Below are 21,983 nucleotides of genomic sequence, written 5' to 3'. Positions count from 1 at the left end.
AACGCCAGCTTGGAACAGCTGGCCAATTGTCATGAAGTATGCAAATACTGACAGGCTTGCGGGCAGTATAAAATGCATGGGCGCGCCAATTGGTTCAGAATCTCTTTCTTCACGCTGCCATCATGGAAGCTGAACCAGGAGGACTAGGAATATTTTTCTCTAAACATCCGATGGCCTCAACTTGCCAGATTTGTGCGGGCCCCATTGACCCGCCCGACGAACATGAGTTCTGCGTCGCCTGCCTGGGCCTCGCCCACGCCGAGGCGGCCTTCACAGACTCCACGTGCGCCCACTGCGCCGAGCTGCACCCCGCACTTTTTCCAAGTGTGTGGACGCAGCGCTTTCTCCCCTCAGAACGAGCGGAATGCGCATTATCTGGACGATTAGCTGGTTTTAGCTCACTCAAGGGATGTGCTAATTAGTCACATGGAAACGCAGCTTCACCATCTGGATACGCTGGGACTGCGTGTGAATGTGCAGAAGAACGTGTTTCAGAAGAGACAATTTCATCGACTCTGCGCCATTTCAGACTGGGCAGGTCTGTTTCACTGAGGGAATTTCAGAGGCTTCTGGGGCTGATGGCGGCGGCTTCTTCAGTGTGCCATCTGGGCCTGCTGCATATGCAGCCACTGCAATTTTGGCTGAAAACGCGAGTCCCGCCGAGGACGTGGTCTTCAGGTCACACGCGCATTCCGGTCACTCACAGTTGTGTCAACGCTCTGAGACTGTGGCGCAACCCGGATATGTTCAGCCAAGGAGTGCCTTTGGGAATAGTGACAATGCACCGTAGTCTCGACGGATGTGTCAACCTCAGGCTGGGGAGCAGTGTGCTTGGGCGTGCACATAAACCGGATGGCACATAAACCGTTTTGAATTAAAGGCGTTGTCCCTAGCCCTGGAAGTTTTTCGGTCGAGGTTGGAGCAGCAGCATGTACTGATTCGAACCGACAACATGTCTATGGTTACGTACATAAATCGCCAGGGCGGCGTGCGCTCCAGAGCTCTTTTCAAACAGGCAGTGAGTCTCCTGTTGTTGGTGGATCAACACTTTCTCTCCATCAGAGCGGCACATATCCCTGGTCGCCTAAACCGCGGAGCGGACATGCTTTCGAGGAACGGGATTCCTCAAGGAGAGTGGAGGCTTCACCCCGGATCAGTGTGATCTGGGATCGATTCGGGAGGGCGGACGTGGATCTGTTTGCCACGAGCGAGAACTCACACTGTCAGACATTCTTCTCGCTATCTCACTCCCTGCTGATGGGAGATGCTCTGACATCACGTTGGTCAAAATCCAGGCTTTACGCGTTCCCTCCGGTAAAGATTCTGCCTATGGTGTTATGCAAAATCAGGGAGGAGAGAGCGTCAGTAATCCTCGTGGCCCCGAACTGGCCGAACCAGCCCTGGTTTGCGGACCTGAGAGAGATAATGGTGGCTCCCCCATGGCAAATCCCCCTCAGGAAGGACCTGCTGTCTCAGGTGAACGGCACGATATGACCCGGTGATCTGTTCCATGTCGGATGTTTTGCGCTTCCTACAGCACAGACTGGATAGCGGGAGTTTGCCATCCACGCTTGAAGGTGTATATGGCCACTATTGCTTCGTTTTGTTCCCACTCTGGTGACCAGATTTCTCAGGGGAGCGAGGAGATTGTGTCCTTCACGGCCGCCAACGGTGCCGCCGTGGGATCTAGCTCTAGCTTTGAGGGCTCTCTCTCTACTGCCGTTCGAGCCTTAGCTTCGATTGCTGTTAAGGAGCTCTCCCTGAAAACGGCTTTGCTCTCGCCTCTGCAAAGCATGTTGGAGACTTACACGCATTCTCGGTGAATGACGATTGTATCTGTTTCGGCCCCGGCGACTGCAGCGTTACTTTCCGGCCAAGACGGGGCTACGTGCCTAAGTCACTCTCTACACCGTTCAAAGTTTCCCTGCCCGCATTATATGCTGAGCTGTCATCCTCGCATGACGCTGATGCTTAGAGCACTGTTTGCCCTGTCAGGGCTTTGCGGATGTATGTCAATCGCTCGACCGCCTTTCGTCAGTCAGACCAGCTTTTTGAGTGCTTTGGTGTATGTACTAAGGGACGTGCTGTCTCAAAACAGAGATTTTCTCACTGGATTGTGGACGCTATCGCATTGGCTTACGAATGCCAGGGGAAAGATTGTCCCCTTAATATCAGACATTCGACGAGCTCATTCTGTCTTGCTGCTGGCTGGTCTTCTCAGAACACCTTCGCCAGATTTTACAAGCTGGATGTACCGTCTGTGGCGTCGCAGTATTATGAACTATTGTAACCAACTATGCGGTGGTTACCGCTACTGCCATTGACACTGTGTTTAACCCTCATGCTTAACCCTGGATCAGTGCAGCCTTCGTTTTCATTGCATTTGTATATGCAAATTTTGATAGGGTCGGAGCTGATGTCTCATTGGTCTAGTTCCGCCTATCAGATCCGGGCACTCCTAGTGGCGCGGCTATTGGCTGACTGTCTGTCTCTTCCATGACTGGTGTAGCTTGACCCCGTTTCTCCGGGTTTATCTTCACTACTCTCACGGCGGGATTTAATACAGTTCCCGCAGTGTTGCTACGCAATATAGAGTTACCGCTCTCGAAAGGGAACGTCTCCGGTTACTATCATAACCTCGATTCCCTGAGAGGCAGGAACGAGACATTGCGTTAGCCGCCGTGTTCCCTGTTTGATCCGCTGTGCAAGCGTTCAGGGAACCGAGGTTACGATAGTAACCGGAGCCGTTTTTCGAATACTACGCAATTACTGTAGACTTACTATGGCGTACTGTTTTTCGCATACTATATAGTAGGGAAGTATTCCAGACGCAGACGCAGATTTCTAAGTATGTTTGCATTTGTTGTCATAGTTACTCATTGTTTGATTGATTAGCACCACCTGTCTCTTGTTTTCTTTCCTCAGTTATCCTGCTTATAAGTTTCAGTTGTTGTGGAAAAGTGCAACCAGTACGATTCTGCGAAACTCGTTCTTGGAATGACATGAAGGGTGTTCATTTTTGGGTCAAGAGACAACACATTAAAGAGCTTCATTTCTCCTTCTCATGTCTCTTTCTGTGCTTTTGCTGAGGTTGTTTTCTGATCTTTCTCATATAGATGTCCTGTGATCTCGTCCCCTGTGGAACTCCATCAAAGAATTCATTCTCTCTCCTCTGGACCAACTCGTTTTGTTTTATAACGGCACTTTTCATTATGGCCTTATCAAGAAGGAGATGGAGAGAGAGATTAACACACTCAGAGGGTGAAATGCTGGGTCATACCTCCTCACTTTCAAATGAACAGGTCAGTTTTCATTGATTGCCTGTTTTTAAACTGGGCCAATGGGAATACTGGGTTTATATACTGCACTTCACTCAAGGGCACATGCTCTCGCTTTTTATGAATGTGTGTGTGACTTTGTGTCCTTCTATGGTTGCGTCACTTTGATCCTAGTGGTTGCATTGCTATAACTGTAAATTGTGTTATTATCTGTAGAGCTGACTGGGCTAAACCGAGCACTGCATTATATGCCTGTGATGTCTAACACACACACACACACACACACACACACACACACACACATTCCTACGAGATGTCAGAGGGAGGTGAGAAATAAAACGCTAGATTCAGATAAAATCCGTGAGCGATTTGAGAGTATTTACTGAGGGGAGACAGCTTTTAGTCTTAACGCACAAGAGATTTGAAAATGTGTGTGTGTGAATTGAAATTAAAGTGTTAGGTAAAGGGGTAGAGAGAGAATTTTGGGATATTTTTGAAAGAGAGAGCCAGAAGAGGATACATTTTTAAAAAAGTGAGAACTGATAGACTGTGAGCAGTTTCAAGAAAGAATTCAATTCAGTTTAGTGTTGTGAAAAAGTAAGTACCCAATGTGAAAAGGTTTGTCCTTTTGCAACATGTGGTCATACTGATACTGGAACTCATTCTGGACATATTTATGGGTGAAGTTGATATAATTAAAAAAATAACCATGCATTATTTTGGAAATGGTTAAATTCCTTTCCAAATTTACATCTCAACAAACTTCCTTTTAAGGGACTCCGGCTCTTTCGATACATTTCAAAGCTTATGACCAAACCAGACCTTTTTTTTTTTAATAATGTTCTACTAATTTGCACTTGATTCATATAATTTGTGCACTTGATTCTAATTTTAACCACTTGATGTTCAGTAAAATTGTCATTTCTGTTTATTTAACCTGTTTAAATAATTACAAAATACATTCCAAGTGTCATTTGTTAAATTATATTACATTTTATCTTTTAAAGTTAATGAAATGATAACCCATTATATGTGTGTCTTTATATGTCACTTTTTATGGGGTGTACTTACTTTTTCACAGTATTGTATGCGAATTCTCCATGTAACAAATATCTGGTGAGCGACAGGTAATTTGACTGTCCACACCAAAAGAGAAGAGAAAATGTAGTGCAACTCTACACAGTCACAGCCAATCAGGATGTATCTGATGTTTTATGTACATAATATATAATATTCATGTTTGATATTTTATACGACTGAGATTTTACTGCTGTGGCGTGGGGGGCATTTTAGTTTGTATTATACACAATATGTTTATATGTATAAAAATATGCCACAAAAATATTTGTTAACGCTTTACTTAAAGCCTTTATGTATAGTGCATTATAAAGGTATTCATAATGTACATTATAATCATTATATCTTTTTCGTAAATAATTGTAACCAAGTTAAAATGCATTATAATATTAGCAAATTCCTTGTTACATATAAAATGGAATGTTTGTCATGTTTTTAATGCATATGTGTGTTTAATATATAAATGTTATAATGCATTATAACTACAGTTATTCAGGCATTATTAATGCATGTTACCAAATATTTATTCATGTGATCAAAGCTGTATTTTCAGCATAATTACTCACATGATCCTTCAGAAATCATTCTAATATGATGATTTGCTGCTCAAGAAACATTTTTGATTATTATCAATGTTGAACATTTTCACTTTTTCCTGTTAAACATAGATAACATTGCACATTAAACAGAACATTGAATCTGTGTGTGTTTGCTTGTGATGTGGGCCAAAGGTACCTAGTAAATTAAATTTTGTGCAAGCAATTTAATCCCAAATCAAGTTAATCGGATACACTGTCTGAAAACCAACAGCCATTTGTTGTAGGGCCGCACAGAGAATTCCAAACACATCCACAATGGACATGTGGTTTGAGCCAAGCACTTCAATTTGGGTCAGCTGTTCTCGAGCTAATGTGCTTGTGGAAGAAACACCGAAGGGTTTTTGCTCTGGGTATTGAGGGGCCAGAATGTTGTTAGACCAGGTTCAGTGAACTGAGTGGCTGAATGTGATGAGGGGTTTAAAGAGAGAAAATAAATCCACACATTTATCACTCCCTTATGAGGATGAATACTTCACGTAGGTATTTAATCCACTTGAGAGAAAAAAAACAGTCCCTCTCTTTCACACACAAACATCGACTGACTGAACTGGTGCACACACCACAGTCCAAGACGGTGCAATTAGAGAGAAATGATGAACCACCAGGACCTTTGCTGAGTGAAGGTTTATAAAAACATCAATCCTGCACCACTGCACCGACTGGCACACCAACCGCCCTCCTCTCTGGAATGAGAGAAAACTGCTCTCCACCTCCATGATGAATGACCTGAACCTCCATGTGGACCTGCACCTCCTTCTGTAAAGGTCAGGCTGCACCTGCATGCTTTATAGAGCAGATATGAAGCCCGTCTGCAGGGGTTATTGCTGTTCAAAACAAAAAGCTATCTTTTATAGTTGCAATTAACATTTGTTAATATTCTTGAGTGATACAGTGAGTTAATTATATACTAATATAGTATTTATTAATATTTTGAATTGGCTTTTATTATAATATTTTTAAATTTAATGTAATTTTGTGCGTTTGTCTTTTTTGTTGTTGTTGTTTTTTAAACATTTCTCTATACTGTAGCTTTAATTTATTTTTATTTCAGTTTTAGTTTGTCATTTTACTACTTCAACTTAAAAGTTTTTCATCTAATTTTTGTATTTTATTTTATTTCAGCTTTATTTAAATTCTAATAATTTTAGTTATAGTTAACAATAACAACACTGTTAGGGATGAGCAATTTGGCAATTTTGTCAGCTAAAAAAGTAAGCTACATATAACTCCGCCAAGCAGTCAGTGTGAAAAAGACGGACAATGGAGTGGGATATTATTATTCTTATTATTATTAATTGATGGTATTTGTAAATACTGTATGCATCAGAAGGATTTTTCTTTTCAGCATCTCGCACTGTAAACGTTTAGTTTTTGAAGTGATGTATCAAGTTAAAATAGATGCTCTCAATACCCCATTTTGTTTGTCAGAATGAGCCTTCATTATTTGATTCTACTTGATTCACCAGTCAAATGAACTAACACATTTCCCTCCTTCCTCCACTTCTCACACTCTGTCCTTCCTCCACTCGCTTACTCGATCTCCCTCATTTTCCCGTCGACTGTCTCCAGTGTGTGTAGCTTGATTGACAGGACAGAGATCAAGATAAATATCTGTATAATCCCTACCTCACACCCCCTGGTCTCAATCAGGTCCTCTCTTTCTACACTCGGCCTTGACAAAGCCCCCATCCATCCCCTCCTGCCATCCCTTCCTGGAACAAGTCTGTTCAGGATGACTGAGCAGCGCTGAGCTTCTAAAATGAGGGATGAGACGCGGAGAGGGAAAGAATCGGTGCTCCCGCAGGGCTACAGCTCTGAGCAGCTCATTGGTGATACTTATCGCTGCGCTGCTTTGTGTTTTCACATTCTTTTTTATGGGGAATTAACAGGAAACTGTGCAGCAGTAATTCAGGATCAAGGTGAGAGAGAGAGAGAGAGAGAGAGAGAGAGAGAGAGAAGAAGGTAAAGTACTCAATTGTTGTAACAAATTGCAAATTAGCCATCGACTTTCCATCAATGTGATTAAGGCACAAAGCACATGTGCAAACACACAACTCACTGTGAAGGCCAAACACTTGTACTGTTTTACATTCTAAAAAGTAGGCTACCTTTGTTTGGATTATTTTCACCTGCAAATAAAGAATTTCTCGTGAGCACCACAAATGTTGTCTTTTATCCAATTAAGTGTGACGGGGAAAATTTCCAACAACAAGTAGTTTTCAGTCAAATTGAAATCAAAATTACAGCACGACACAACAAATCAACATATTTGATGTTCAAAATACAGTTATATGGAGACAAATTTTGGACCAATTTTAGGCCAATTTCACTGGGGGCGGAGTTACCCGTGCTGGAAAAGTAATGACATGCATTTTTATTGTAGTGAACTAATTTTACTGGATCTGATCCTGGTTGATTCAGCCATATCAAATGGCCTAATATTTTTACTTATAACCAGTTGCATGCTGAGCTAACATTGAAAGTATTGGAAGCTAACTTTAAAGTATTAGAACTGAATTTTGATCAGTTTTATTCTTTCGTCATTAACCATAACATTTTTGTGCAGATTAAATGGTTAAAAATAATTAGAGCATAGACTTTATTCACTAACATATAAGTAGCAAAAAGTACATTTTTGATCAATATATTCTTCCTTTTGTGGTTATTAATATTCATGGATCTTTTTTAAGCTGGTAATGCACAGAGATTGTTACCAGTTTAAAAAAATTCCAATAAACTGGTTTTAGGTATAAAAAAAACAATAAAAAAACTTTTATCCAGTTACATAAAACAGAATTATGCAAGACAAAACCAGACAAAACATGTTTACTGTGTTGCCCAACGCCACAGGCATAGAAAGCAAAATGTCATGTTCCAGTCATGGCTGGTTTGGAGATCAACTCCGAAAATAGCTTGTTGCACCTGATTATGACGTGTATCTATATTCACAAATACAGCTAGTTTTACTCTAAAGAAAAATGATGTTATCTCATTAAAAACATGGTGTAGAGCAAACCAAGCACCGCTTCAGCTTTTGATCCTTCTGTCTTGTGTCTCTGTCTGCAGACGGTTGAGGTATGAAGTTCAAGAGTGGCCAGAGGAAGTTACGTGACCACCAAACATAAATATTTATGAGGTAATGTATCATACACAGATGAATACCTCCCTCACACACTAGCGGTTCAATATGTTTTTCTTTACATCCACTTAAATATAAACTTGAAACCACATATGTGTAGCTATAATCTCTCAAAACTTTCTCTCCCTACTTTTTCAAGCATTTCCAAGATTCATAGCGTGCTCCTGACATGAATGCTGTTCAAAGACACCTTTTAAGATACCTCATTTCAAAATGCATGTTTTCTTCACACAGAAGGCAATCCCAGAATGCATAGCAAAAACATTTACCTATTTTTTTTTTCCTATTTGATTATACTGAAGCAGCATTAGCTAAGCTACAACCCAGCTAACAAAAATATGACCGTTTTGCTAACGTTCCCATTACGTTATGAAAATGTTATTTCTGAAAGTTCTCTGAACATTCCAAACGGCATGTTTTTTAAATGATTTAAACAACAAACTAGTAACATAAAAACATTTAGATGAACGTCCAGCTAAACAATGTACAAATAACATATTTGTGCTAACATTTTGAGAATATTATTAAAGACCAGATAACTTTGAACGAAACATTCTATTAATGTTCTTGGAAGAACGTTTGTTTATAACTTTAAGAGAACCTTTTCCAGAATGTTAGCCAAAGTTCTGAGAATGTTCCCTGTTAGCTAGGATGCTAATGTTTATCTTATACTAATGTTTGGATCTCCTATGCACTTTGATTAGTGTGGCACATGAATGCTAGCCTAGCTAGAGCACTGTTGTTAAGTTCCATTTTAGTGCTCATTGTGTAGACAGCAAGGCAGCTGACTATGTTTTGGAACAGAGCTTGTATGAATACTGTGTGTGTGTGTGTGTGTGTGTGTGTGTGTGTGTGTGTGTGTGTGTGTGTGTGTGTGTGTGTGTGTGTGTGTGTGTGTGTGTGTGTGTGTGTGTGTGTGTGTGTGTGTTAAGTTTGCTGTTCATTAGCTATATTACAAGGGTGGGAAATGAGATGCGTTTAAGTGATGTCACACACTGTGCCCGGGGTGTATTCAATATCACCCCACGTTATGTAATGCTGTAAAATGTCTGTATGTGTTGTGTGTGTATTACTGTTAACCAGTTGGGAACCACAAATATGCTCTGCATGCAGTGGAAGCCGAAAACAGAACACACACACCACAGGCAGCTACGGCTTTTTAAACTGAAGTCGACACGGTTCAGTGTGTCCATTTTATGGTTATGCATAAAAAGGAGATTTCGATTGTGAAGCCAAATAGTTTTAGATTTAGAAGCCAAAAAGCCTCCTGAATCAGCATACTGTATATGTTTTATTATTATTATTATTACCCAGATAACGTGATTGAGTGAAAATTAATATATATTGTAGGAATGAAAATTCTTCCTCATTTACTCACCCTGTCATTACAAACCACAATGGCTTTCTTTCTTCAGAAAATGTGTTTGTTTTTGTTTGTTTTGTTAAAAATATCCTGGCCACTCTTTACCATAATGAAAGTGAAAGGGACTAGGGCTGTAAAGCTTTAATATTAAAGCAGAATAAACCATCATAAAAGTGATCCATATGACTTATGGACAATATTCCATGGTCATACGACATACAGTATAAGAACCAATAATTTTTGTTGTTCATACAGACCATTTTAAAAGCTTTGGAGGCTTATATTATTAGTAAATAATGAGTTGTGGTCTATTCCATACACAGATCTACTGTGGCTTTAGAAGACTCTGCATATTGTGCATGATTTAAAAAGACAACTTTCATGATACTTTTTTTTTTTTTTTTTTGTCAACTGTCATTTTTGGAGTCTGACATCCCCAGTCCCAACATACTGTAGGCTCCTTTGAAAAAATGTGCTTGCAAAACTCTAAAAACATACCTATACACAATTCACTGCAGTTTCCAGCTGAAATGAACACTGGATGTAAGTCACCAACAACTTATGATTACAGTGGTAGATTATCAATTCATAAAGACTTGTTTTCTTGTTGTTCGTTGCATGAATTATAAACTAATACAATTTGACATTTGCATCATATAACCAGCTCCATATGTACGGCTTTTCTGACTTAGTAAACTTGCTTGGTAGCTCATCTGGTACAGCGTTGCACTTGAGACTCGGAGCGCTCGAGAACAAGTCCTGTGAAGAATGAGTCACGATAAAAGAGCTCAAAGACTTGTATATATGGTTGCTTCAGAAAATGCGTTTTTATCTCATGTTTGCTTTTCTTAAAACTATCAGTTTGGTTTAGGGTAGTGTTTAATGCAGGTGGTTCGTTATTTTCAGGCGCAATCCTTTTTTTGCAACTCACCGGATATTTAATTTCCAAACTGCCACGAAACTCACAAAAAACAACGTAAAATTGCTGCCATATTCATGTTCATTCATTCATAGAACACACTAGCTGTTTCAGAGAAAATTTAACGTGCTTTTAGCACCACTCACTGGACATTTTACTTTAAAAATGCCGCAGGGCAATAATACAAGTTTGCGGAAATGTCATTTCTGGTATGTTTTTCTCAGTGAGCCTGGGTTGCCCAGTCTTCATTCACTTTCTTTACGTCAAAAAGAGTGCCAGGAGTGCTTTTCTTTTTTTTCCCCTCAGTTGTTGTTTTTTTTGAAAATCAAAGTCATGACAGTATGACATTACATAATTTTAGTAATGTCTTTCTGCCGTTAGACTAGTTTGCCTTCTGACTTTATTTTTTATATCTCCCCAGCAAAATACATCATTTCTTTGCTTTTAGCCTTTTACTCCTCGTGGTATTTGAGTCAAAATGAAATCTGGGGCAGAGCAGTATCCTGCGGTGAAGCTCTGTAATCGGTGTCTAATCCATCCGTAGTGGCAGCATCTGTCAATGACATCTTTGCTCTTGAGCTCAAGGTGGCAGTTTCCTAAAGGAATTGCAACAATCATGGGCGTAATGGTCCATTTAGTAGCTTTACAAGACGGTCACCTTTATAGCCGTAGTGATGTCCGTCCGTGTGTAACGTGCAGTTCAGCTTCCTCACCGAGGCATTGATAGACAGGTAACATGCAGTGAAACTGCAAATCTCAAAGGGCTCTGATAGCTCGAGCCTGGGGCTGCCAAAGAGCCCTCTGTACCCTCTCGATCTTCAGTGAAGCAGAACAGGACATGTGTGTGTGAACATGCGCGCGTGATAGGGTATTGGTGTGTCAGAGGTGCTGAAGTGCGGTTATAGGGTGCAGTTGTTAATGATAAATAGAGTCAATAAAATTGACAGGAAATTACGAGGAGATGAGATTTTGCCATTTTCTGTCACCCGCATGGGCACCACAACTTAATGTGTCCAAGCATGCATAGAAACTGACAGGTCACGTCATCAACCAACAGGACATTCTGTAGAGCAGTGATCTCAAACTCAATTCCTGGAGGGCCACAGCTCTGCACAGTTTTGCTCCAACCCTAATCAAACACACCTGATCCAGCTAATCAAGTCTTCAGGATTACTAGAAACTTCCTTGCAGGTGTGAGTTGGAGCTGGTTGGAGCTAAACTGTGCAGAGCTGTGGCCCTCCAGGAATTGAGTTTGAGATCACTGCTGTAGAGGAACAGTAAAGGTGAACAGGGATAGTTGTCACACTTCACTGAATATTTCAGAAGATAGTTTTATATTAGACAGTCAGTTTCTATACATTGACTTTAAAGTCTTGGCTACAAGAAAGCTATTGAACATTTCCACTATTATTGTCCAGGAAAAAAAGATCCAGATCAATGAACACACTAACAATTGTCACACTATATGGGGAATCTTTTGGGGAACTGCTAATAGGCTATTTAAAGCTACACTGTGTAGGATTTTCTCCCATCTAGCAGTGAAATTGTTTACGACTACCAACTGAATATTACTTTCTAGCCCCTCCCATTCCGAGGGCGTTTTAACTCCTACGGTGGCCGTATTATTTCAAATCTGCCGGCAGTCGTGAGTAATCTCCCCCTCGCATTCGTCACGGTGCCACTGAGTGTAAAAACGCGAAAGGCGAAGCTTGAATTTCCAGGTATGTCCCTCTTTGGCTAATGTATTTTCAAGATGGAGGCGCAACATGGCTGCCGCCATTTGAGCGACTCACTCGTATGTATTATAAATGGCAGATTCTACGCTTACGAGAATACTTGATTAGTTGGTAGAAGTAATTACACATTAATGAGCACATATCATTTTGAAAGAACGAAGTGTTTTTTGCTAAGAATCAACCATGCAAATATAGTTTTAGCAGATATTGTAATCGATAAAATTACAAAATGCAATAAACATGACAACCTGCTTCAACCTTACATTTACTAAAAAATAAGTAAATGTAGAGGATGAGAGGAAAATGTAGTATTTTAGTATATAGTATTAGGCTACTTATATATTATTATAGTTTTTATTAATATTTTAAATTTTAGTTTAACTTTTAGTCATTTTTACTAGTTTATTGTTTTTTTGTTAGTTTTTAAATATTATTTTTATGTTGAGTTTATTTTCAATTCAGTTTTATTTATTTATTAAAGTTAATTAACTTCATTGCTTCAAATTATTGCAGGTAGTTGCCAAGGAAAGGCAACGTTTCTAATTTCTAGATTAGTTTAAGTTTTTCATCTAATATTTATGTTTTATTTCAGCTTTACTTCAGCTAACAAAAATGTTGGTTTTATTTAATGATCATAAACCTGCAGTGTAAAAACTAAACTTAAAATTTTAAGGCAGAACAAACACTTACTTTTAAGTTAAAACAACAATTGTTTTTACAGTGTATGTATGTCAGTGTGGTTTTATTCATTTTAATTATAACCAACAGCTATAGAAAAAAACCTTGATATTGAAATTTAATTTAAGATGGTTTTACAGTAGATATTTGAATCTAGCAAACAAAGCCACAGCTGAAGAAAACATGTATTTGTGTAATTGGGCTTTTGACTGAAATCCTCCATGAGAGAGTATTTGACAGCCTTCCCTGTGTGACAACAAGCCCCAAATCTCCTCTACATACAATTTTTTTTCTCTCTAGAGATGCTTTCAAAGACAATGACTAATCAGACTGTATTCTCATGGCCTGAGCCAGGAAACAATATCACAATGACACTGATGAGGCTACGCCAGTTAATTGGGAAGCTAATTACTGGTAAGGACAATATTGTTCGCAATGAAATGTTTTCAGTGAGCAAGATTTCAAAGCCAAACACATCATTACAATAGTCCACTTGTTAGCGTTAATTGCTAACAATGAAGTTCATCTTAGGGTTTTACACAACTTAGCATTTTATGCTAACAATTAACCTGCCTTTATTGTGCAGGCTACTAAGTTTTAATTTATACCAACAATTAACACAGTTAAAGCAACATGCATTAGCATGTTAAGGAGGGCCTTGTAGGATTGAAAATAATCCAAGATATTTGAAATGAACCAAGACATTTGATTTACTGTTTTCCACCCCCTTTTCTACCACAAGGACCATTTGGAGTTCCTAAAGGCACAGATGGGCTGATAGTGATCAAGGCCTGTAGGCCAAGATGTGTGCACTTTGGGGGTTGATGAATTGTCACACCTTTAGTATGGTGGGGGAAGTTGTAATTATCTGATTAGTCAGTTTGAATGTCTCACAATTGGGTTTTAGTCATATGGAAAGGATGAAAGCAGATTGAAACTGTTGCTCTGTCTCTTTGGTGCTCTGGCTCTCTAATTCTCTGGGTCCCTTTCTTGGGGCTCTCTCTCTTTACCTCCTCTTTCCTCTTACTCTCTCTCTCTCTCCCCCACATGTTAAGCTATTGTAACTGTGCTTATTTCCGTCGTTGGTATAAGTAGCAGTGGGTGGAATAGACAAGAAATGTAAAGTTTTCTATCATCTTGCTAATAACATTTCTTTAGTTATTCGGCAGTCTTGCAGACTGAACCCCTGCAGGAAATCCACCCTTACAGCCTTGAAGGTTTATCGTAGGCCTACAAACACAATTGGGTTTACTAGAATGTTCATAAAAAGGGTAAACAAGATGTAGTAGCATATGCATGATTTGTTATTGATGGAAATTTACAGGATAATTAGCCAACTCCTCAGGAGGTGGAAATATACTTACTGTTACAGATACTGAAAGAATCAAGGAATTTAGTTTTATTCCAGTTTCAGAATTTTATTTATATATATTCCGATAATTGTACCATTTTGAATATTTTCGCTTCTGTGAGGAAGTAAATATGTAACAATTTTATAGTTGAAATTCCTTTTTCTTTCTAGGCTTTTTTGCAAATCAAGAATCATTTCTTCCTCATTACACTACCAAATGTGTCAAGAGTCATTCTGCATCAGTTCTCATCATCTTTTTCCTTTCTTCCCTTCTGAAAAGCTGTGAAAAACACCCGGGAGTCTTTGGCCCGTGGGTAAGTGAAGTGCAGCAGGTTTCAGTGTATTCATGAGGTTTGTATGGAAGGGCCTGTGAGACATCTCCCGCTGGTTTCTGCCTCACTGTGGAGTTCAGTTTGTTTGTCTAGCGCATTAATAGTTCCAGGGCCAGCTTTGGGAATCATATCTATTAGAAGTCGTAATGCATTTTTAATGAGACACAACTGTATTCTGTGGCCCAAGTGTGTTGGTCAGTAAAGCTAAATATAGACTATAGCAAAAAAAACAAAAACAAAAACACTATGAAATCGGAAAAAGATAAATCTATGGTGAGATTTATCCGTGAAATGAACCACAAGGTCCTCCAGTGTACACGTACATAAGACATTCAGTGTGTATTTCCATCTGGAATATCTTTAATGCGTTGTTTATACGTATGCACTATGCTGCTAAAATGTGCCAGTTTTAAGAGCTTACAATGACATTCACCATTTGCAACAGTCAGGAATTGATTGGATCGTGACAAGCCATTTCAAACTTTTAGGAGCCCTCCAAAAAACTGACCACTTGGGGGAAAAACCATCTACAGTAATATAAATATTTGTAATATGTTGCTTGCAACATATTAATTTTGTCAGAATACACAGCTATACTTTTGAATGGACATCAATGGTGAGAAATGCTCTTTTGAACCAGATGATGTAGTTACGACATCAACCACCAGGGGATAACTGGATCATGCTAACCAGACAAACATTGACCCATTCACCCCTGCCTGCTGAAAACAGACATTTTGACCAGGATATGGAGGATGAAGGTGAAGTTCATCCTCGAGAGCATCCCAACACAGCCGGTGGTAACTATTTTTCAAGTTTACCAATAGTTGTTATTATGGCTAACTCCTGGCAACTTGATAGCTTATATATATATATATACTTATATATGCAACTATATGTCAACTACCAGTCATTAGAGTATTAGTAGACTGTTTGTTTAAAATCTGTAAACACTTTGTTTTGATGGTCCTCCAACAGACATTCTAATAAGTAACTTTGCAAGTACATGTCAACTTATTCTACTAACCTGAACCTAACAGTGTACAGTAGTTAGTTGGCATGTAGTTGCAAAGTTACTTAGAGTTAGAGGAATGTCTAAAGTGGACTATTGAAATAAAGTGTAACCGCTACAAGTATTAAGAAAATAAATAAGTTCCAATCTGATGCCGACTTTAAAATAGAAAGCAGGCATCTTGGTACAGTATGTGTGTGTTTCCTAAGGACACACTTATTAAAAACCTAGTTACAAGTTTCTGCCCATAATTTTGTCCTTCTCATGTTCTTTCTTTTCCCCCAGCTGTTTTTTTATTTTATTTTATTTTTACATGTTCACACATTTTAGACATTAAAAAAACATTAAGAAGCCACTTCCATTATTGCCGGTATGATCATGCAATAGGGAAGCACTCAGCACGGACGTACCATGTTTACTTTGTAAGCGCACAAATACTCTCTCAAACACTCTTTCTGTCTCTGTTTTCTATCTCTGTCTTGGTAAAACTTGGCATGTCCGACCAAGAGATTTGTCAAGCATGCACTTAAAAATAATACAAGTAGAAAGCAGCGCGTTTGTACAGTCCAACCATCACTCATCATTTCATGCTGAATTGGATAGATTTTACAGATGAAAAACAAACCCATAGCACTAGCAGCACACACAGTTTGCAAACGTACTCGCATATGATTCGCCCTTCAAATACACTGAAGGTAATTATTAAAGGTCAGATTATGCATAAAAACGTAAAGCCTGAAGGACTCAAGCCAGCACGGTTTGTTTGCTCAGAGCGCACGTGCATTCACACACCCAAATGAAGCACATCATTTCGGTTTCTAGACATTTCACCAGTCATTAGTCACTGTTCTGACCCTGCGATTTTATAAGGTCAGTGGCATAGGATGGGTTTTGTGGGTGTGTGTGTGTGTGCACGTTGGGCTCTACACTGGCTGATGTTTGTGTTGGATGAATCCAGTCATGTTGGCCTCATTGGATTTTCAGAGCTGGTCAATAGAATCACTCTCACTCTCCTCGATGTGCCTCTGTATTTCGTCCCAACACACACTATAGTTGTGCCGTTATGACACACACTTTATATGCTACTTTTGGCACCCATTTATCGAGCCTCATTAAGCTTTCCTATGATAAATCGTGTTAAATTACAAGAAGCTGGCTACACACTTTGCTAGCTTGCCCTTCCAACACTGCCTGTGTCATTGGGCACATCTCACACACACACAAAATTCCTGTGTGTACAGGAACCCAAGTATGTCCTTACCAAGAGAAACTCTCATAAACTTTAATACACTCTCCTTTGTGTCTCTTTTATTCCGTCTCAACCCGTAAAATATTAGTTTTTACCCACCCCACCACCTAACATAGTCAAACAGCGGATAATCTATCATCCGTTCTCTCTCGCGCACACTTTCTATCTCAGGCATGGCATGCTTCCAGCCCTTATCAATAGCCCTCATTAAATCATGGTGGTGTCTGTCTGCCATGCCACATTACGGATGAGAGACAGATAGCTGGACTGACGTCCCACTCTTCCCACCCCCAGAGGACAGCGCTCCGCTTCCCCTCACGCTGAAAAGACCAAAGTGTCAACTTTATTTACATTGTGATGGTGTTGAGTGCTTTAAAATAGTTATTTCTTTTTTTTTTACCGACGTGATATAAAGAACACATAACTGATTGCAGCGAGTGCTGTACTGCTCCACTCAAACAAAAGCTGGGCTCTGAGAAATAAACATGAACGTATATCTTAGAAATACAGTGGGATGCAAATGTCTGAGATCATATTGAAAAACTGGGATTTTAAAAATGGAAATGTTTTTGCATTTTGAAATTTGTAAGGCAAGTTATGATGTAAAAGGAAGTAAGATTTCAGATTCATCACTATTTCTAGGTTACTAATCAAATTTGTGACATTGATCATGTGACTGTATAATACAGACAGTCAGATGTTCTTGCTTCCACTGAAGCACAAATATGCACTTTGAATCATCCTAAATCATCCAGGAGAACATGGTTATCAGGTTTTATAAGAACTTGCAGACTTCATGCTACTCGAGAGCTGCTGTCATAAAAATATTATTTTCAAAATACTAAGATGTTTTTTTTTTTTTTTTTAGATTTTACCTCAAAATGTTATGCTAACAATATATTTTGTAACAAAGAATATTGTATTTCCAAAATAGAAGCTTTTTCACTAGTGATCTCAGAAGTTTGGTCCTCTCTGTAGTTGTTCATTGGCTCTGTGCAGAATCTTAATATTCAGGAAAGATATCTTGTCTTATCAAAAATAATATAAGGTTCTATATAAGATTCTAAAAGCTATAGTTCTTGAACTGGCTTTATGGTTCTTTGAGGTTAAAAAAGTTATTGATGTTACATAATAGATTCTTCAGGCGTGTTGGCATGAGTATTAGACTCGTTCTAAAGAACAAAACTTTAACAAAAAAAAAAAAAAATGTTCCAGATAGAGTTTTACACAGTGATGCCATTTTGAGCTCCCCTAAGAACATTTCAGTGAATAGTTCTAAAAATAACCATTTCTTTCTTTGCGTGAAGAACATTTTAATAATCTAAAGAACCTCCTACGTGCCAACACAAAATTGCTGTTCTGTGGCTCTTCATGGAACGATAGATGGAAGTAAAGAATGAAGATGATAAAGTTCTTTGTGGATCTCAAAATGGTTCTCCTATGTACAGAGCTCGTCTGCAATTAGATACAATCAAATCAAATCAAAATATTTCAGTGTACCAAGATCAAATGTTCAGTACTCTGCTCTGTGCTTTTAATGCATGTCAACAGTTTGTCCGAGAACTTAATTAACGAGCAAACCTCTGAGAAATGAAGTCATCCTTACACCCACTCACCTGGAGTTTGTCATTTCCGTCTGTCCTCCTTGACTTTTTTCCAGGCCCAGTTTGGTGAAGATCCCAACCAGCACCATGATGGCCACCACTCCACATATTATGTACACGATCATGTGAGTGCGGTCTCGATCCGGTTCCTCCTGGACATCGGTCACCGGAGCCGCTGGCTTGCCCGTGTTGGCCCACACCGGCGTGTCGTAGTTGGAACAAGACGTCTGGTCCAGGCTGTGGACCTTGAACTGGCAGCAAAATCGATAGTAGCAGGAGCCGCAGCAGAACAGGTAGATTCCCACGTTACAGTTAAAAGAAGGATCCCATTGGCCCATCACGTCGTAGTAACCCCAACAACGGCTCCCGTATGACGGGAGTTCTTCTGCTTCTGACCTCGGGGTCGCAAGAGTGACCTCCGGAGCACCAGACGGAGCAGCCGTCCGATTGGTGTCCTGCTCACCTGTGCTGGCAGTGTTGGATTTTTGACAGAAAGAGACGTAGCTCAACAGTAAAATAGCAGTTAACACATTCAAAAACAGGTGTGAGGCAGCCATAATCTTCTTTGAGTAATCCCACAATGCGTATCCCAGAATGCAACAGCGCCACTGGGGACAATTAAACCAATGGAGTTTAGATAATGTGAACCAAGAAAGCAAGTTTGCTGAGCAAAGAGTTGTCTCCGAGTTTAGAGCAGGTTTATTGCTGACTTGTTGTCCGGCAAGCTGATACAGGGAAAGCAGCCGTCATCAGTGAACGAGACGGAGAGCTTTCCACGGCACTTCAGCACACAACATGCTCGCTGTTGTCATCACTGCAGGGAGAGAGCGAGAGCGAGCAAGATTCCTCCCCTTTGGAGAGACTCCAGATTCAAGGATCTCACCCTGAGACAAACTGTTTGTGGCCCGAGAGAGAGAGAGAGAGAGAAAAAATAGCACTTAGTAAAATTCCAATTCAGAAGCCTGAAGGAATCACATCGTTGGACTCAAGCCCTATCCGCGATCTTTGTCCTACTGAACATTGTGTGATGCCAGCGAGGAAGAGATGCGTCACTCTACAGTTCGTAGGTAATCTACAAGTCATTCTCAGTGTTTTCCACTCTTCTGTTCTCTCAAAGGAATATCTGTTGTTCTTTAGTCCCCCTGACGCTTTTGTTTTCACAATCAAGGTGTCTTCCTTCTGCTCAGTTCTGTCCCCTGTGACAAAACACCAAACATATTGTCAAACACTCTAGTTTTAGTTTTTAGACTCTAGTAAAGAAAAGAAAAAAAGATTCAAGATTTCTCCTAAGATATATGTAGTCAAATATATAGAGATACAGTAATTGTATATAAATGTACATAACTTTTGGGTAAAAATATATTCCATCCCAAATATTTTAGCTTGTGCTTATAGTTATAAGTCTGAATACGTAAATGTTAATCAGAATATATAGTCATAGGTCTAAATATATAGAAACAAATATATAAATACAAATGTATATATTACATATACTTCTAAATGATAATAAAATAGATATACATTTTATATACATTCGAAGCAAAAACACAGTTCTTCTTTCTGAATATCTCAAACTAAGAGGGCTGATCTGATCTGCTGAACTCTATTCTGTGTGTGAACATGCAGCTGTATCTCACATTGGACACTTTTGATCAGATATTCTCTCTCGTTCACACACTCTCTCAGCGTCTCTCTTACTCACAAACACACTTGCAGTCCCTACAGGACAGATACATCACAAATGAGATCTCTTTAACATCTCTCTTCCTCCCTCCTATAGACCACAGTCATCTTTAAATGGAGACTTTCAAGAGAAATCGCAACATTGTCTAAAACTGTGCTCTGATTCGACCTGCAATTTCAACATGAGCTCAAATTCCTTTGTAATCGAAATCAAAATGATCTGAGCTACACTAAATTTCTCCAAAGAAATTTTAACAGAAACATCTGAGACAAAGTTGCTACTCAAGCAAACATAAGTGAGAGGTCTCCTGATATAAAAGAGCAACCTCTGAGCAACATCAACACATTTTCCTCTGGGTATGTGTGGCTTCTTTGGGGCCTCTTCTCTTTTTTTCTGTCATTTTGCTGCTCTCTTTCCTTTGATCTTCTTCTGTATCTACCACACACACACAGAGACGAAATGAAAAAGAGGGTCTCAGCATTACAGCTCCTCGGTTTCTTCACTTAGAAACCACACACAAAAACACAAAACGCTCACACACACGCTAAAAGTCACAACAGCACACCTAATCCAGCTCCCAAAGCACCTGCTCTAAGCTCCCTCTCTATGTCTGTCTTTCTCCATGTGGATGAGGCAAAATGCACGGTGCAGATGCACACGTCTCAGAATGCAACAGATCAGCTTCCTACAACGGAGGAAATGCTTCTGAAGCGTAGAATCTGAATCCATCGGCTTACCCATACGCTGTTTATGAAAACAGGCATACTGTATATTGATATATGTATAGGATTGTTATAGATATATCTCTATATGTATGTGTTTTCACTGGATGCTCTGAAGAAGTTCTCCTCAGAAAAAGAAAAAGTGACAGTGGATGACAGATGAGTGAGGAAGACCAACAGATGGCAGGTATATCTTTATTCTCCTCAGTTTTTTCGTCCCAGTGCATTCCCGTTTCTCCGCTCCCAGCCTGCCAGATTCCGTGTTCCAGGGATGGTGTGTTCCCGTGTGGAGTCAGGAACGAATGATAGTGGCTTGCTCTCCCACTCTCTCCCTCTCTCTCCCCCTCCCTCTCTCCCTCTCTCACTCAGTTTGTCTCGTGAGCGAATGAGCGTATCTCGTTTGCTGACTCGCCCCCCTCTCCCTTTTTCTCTCTGTCATTGACACCTTTTTCCTCCTTTGTCCCATGTTTTGTTCTCACGTTCTAAAATATTCCTGTCATTTCCCTCTGTTTCTGTCTGTTCCTGCCTCCTGTTTGCCATATGTTTACTTGCTCTTACTGTCTCCACAACCTGCTATCCGTTTTTTGTGCGTCAATCAATGGCGTAGGTTTGATTTTGACATGGATGGGGACATAAAAGCAGTTCAAGCCAAGATTTCTTTGGTATTTATGATAGACTTTTGACCACAATTTCATGTCAACTATAGCCTTTAAAGTCGCCATGAAATGGAAGTTGCGACCGGCTTTTCTTCCTTATTGTGAAATATTTCTAAGTAAAACGGCTTCTCGAAAAATAAAATATGTGTGGCGGGACTTGATTTTGTCCATTGGGAATTGATTGGATGGTTGGATAGGTGTGGTTTGCTATTGCTGTGATGTCATGTGAGTGACAGGTTGTCCCGTCCTCATGCCAGTAAACACATCATCAGAGAAGAGAATTGAAAGTTACTTTGATTGAAGGTTATGAGGACACATGAATTTTTAAAGAAATATTAATGTGCACCAATAAATCATTTATAATAAATACTGCAATATTCCATAAAAAACAAGAATTGTCCATTTTGATTTCATGGAGACTTTGTGCCAACACACTCTTGTCTTTAAGGGGCTTCTTAATGGCACCGTTCATCACTTTATTTTATATTTTACTTTTATATTTATATTTATTTAAATATTTATATATTTTACTATATTTAAAATGAATTGGACCAATGGTCATGAATGAATATTGCAGTATTTAT

At 39.5% G+C, this 21,983-nt stretch overlaps 1 protein-coding gene across 1 annotated transcript in view; it reads right to left on the bottom strand.

Moving 5' to 3' along the window:
• LOC311096772 (protein shisa-9) overlaps positions 1 to 21,022 on the bottom strand; it is an 80,677-nt gene extending 59,655 nt beyond the window's left edge. Inside the window, exons 1-2 of the mRNA XM_084136102.1 lie at positions 20,759 to 21,022; positions 18,350 to 19,533 (exon numbers count right to left, since the gene is read on the bottom strand). Coding sequence (XP_083992228.1) covers positions 18,350 to 18,894 — 545 coding nt within the window. The 5' untranslated portion in view covers positions 18,895 to 19,533; positions 20,759 to 21,022. The remainder of the gene's footprint in view (positions 1 to 18,349; positions 19,534 to 20,758) is intronic.
• Positions 21,023 to 21,983: the final 961 nt, after the last annotated feature.

The sequence above is a fragment of the Abramis brama genome (genome assembly GCF_963993115.1).
Source record: "Abramis brama genome assembly, chromosome: 1".
NCBI lineage: Eukaryota > Metazoa > Chordata > Actinopteri > Cypriniformes > Leuciscidae > Abramis > Abramis brama.
Note: the sequence above shows the minus strand (reverse complement) of the source record. Positions and strands in the feature narration are given on the sequence as shown.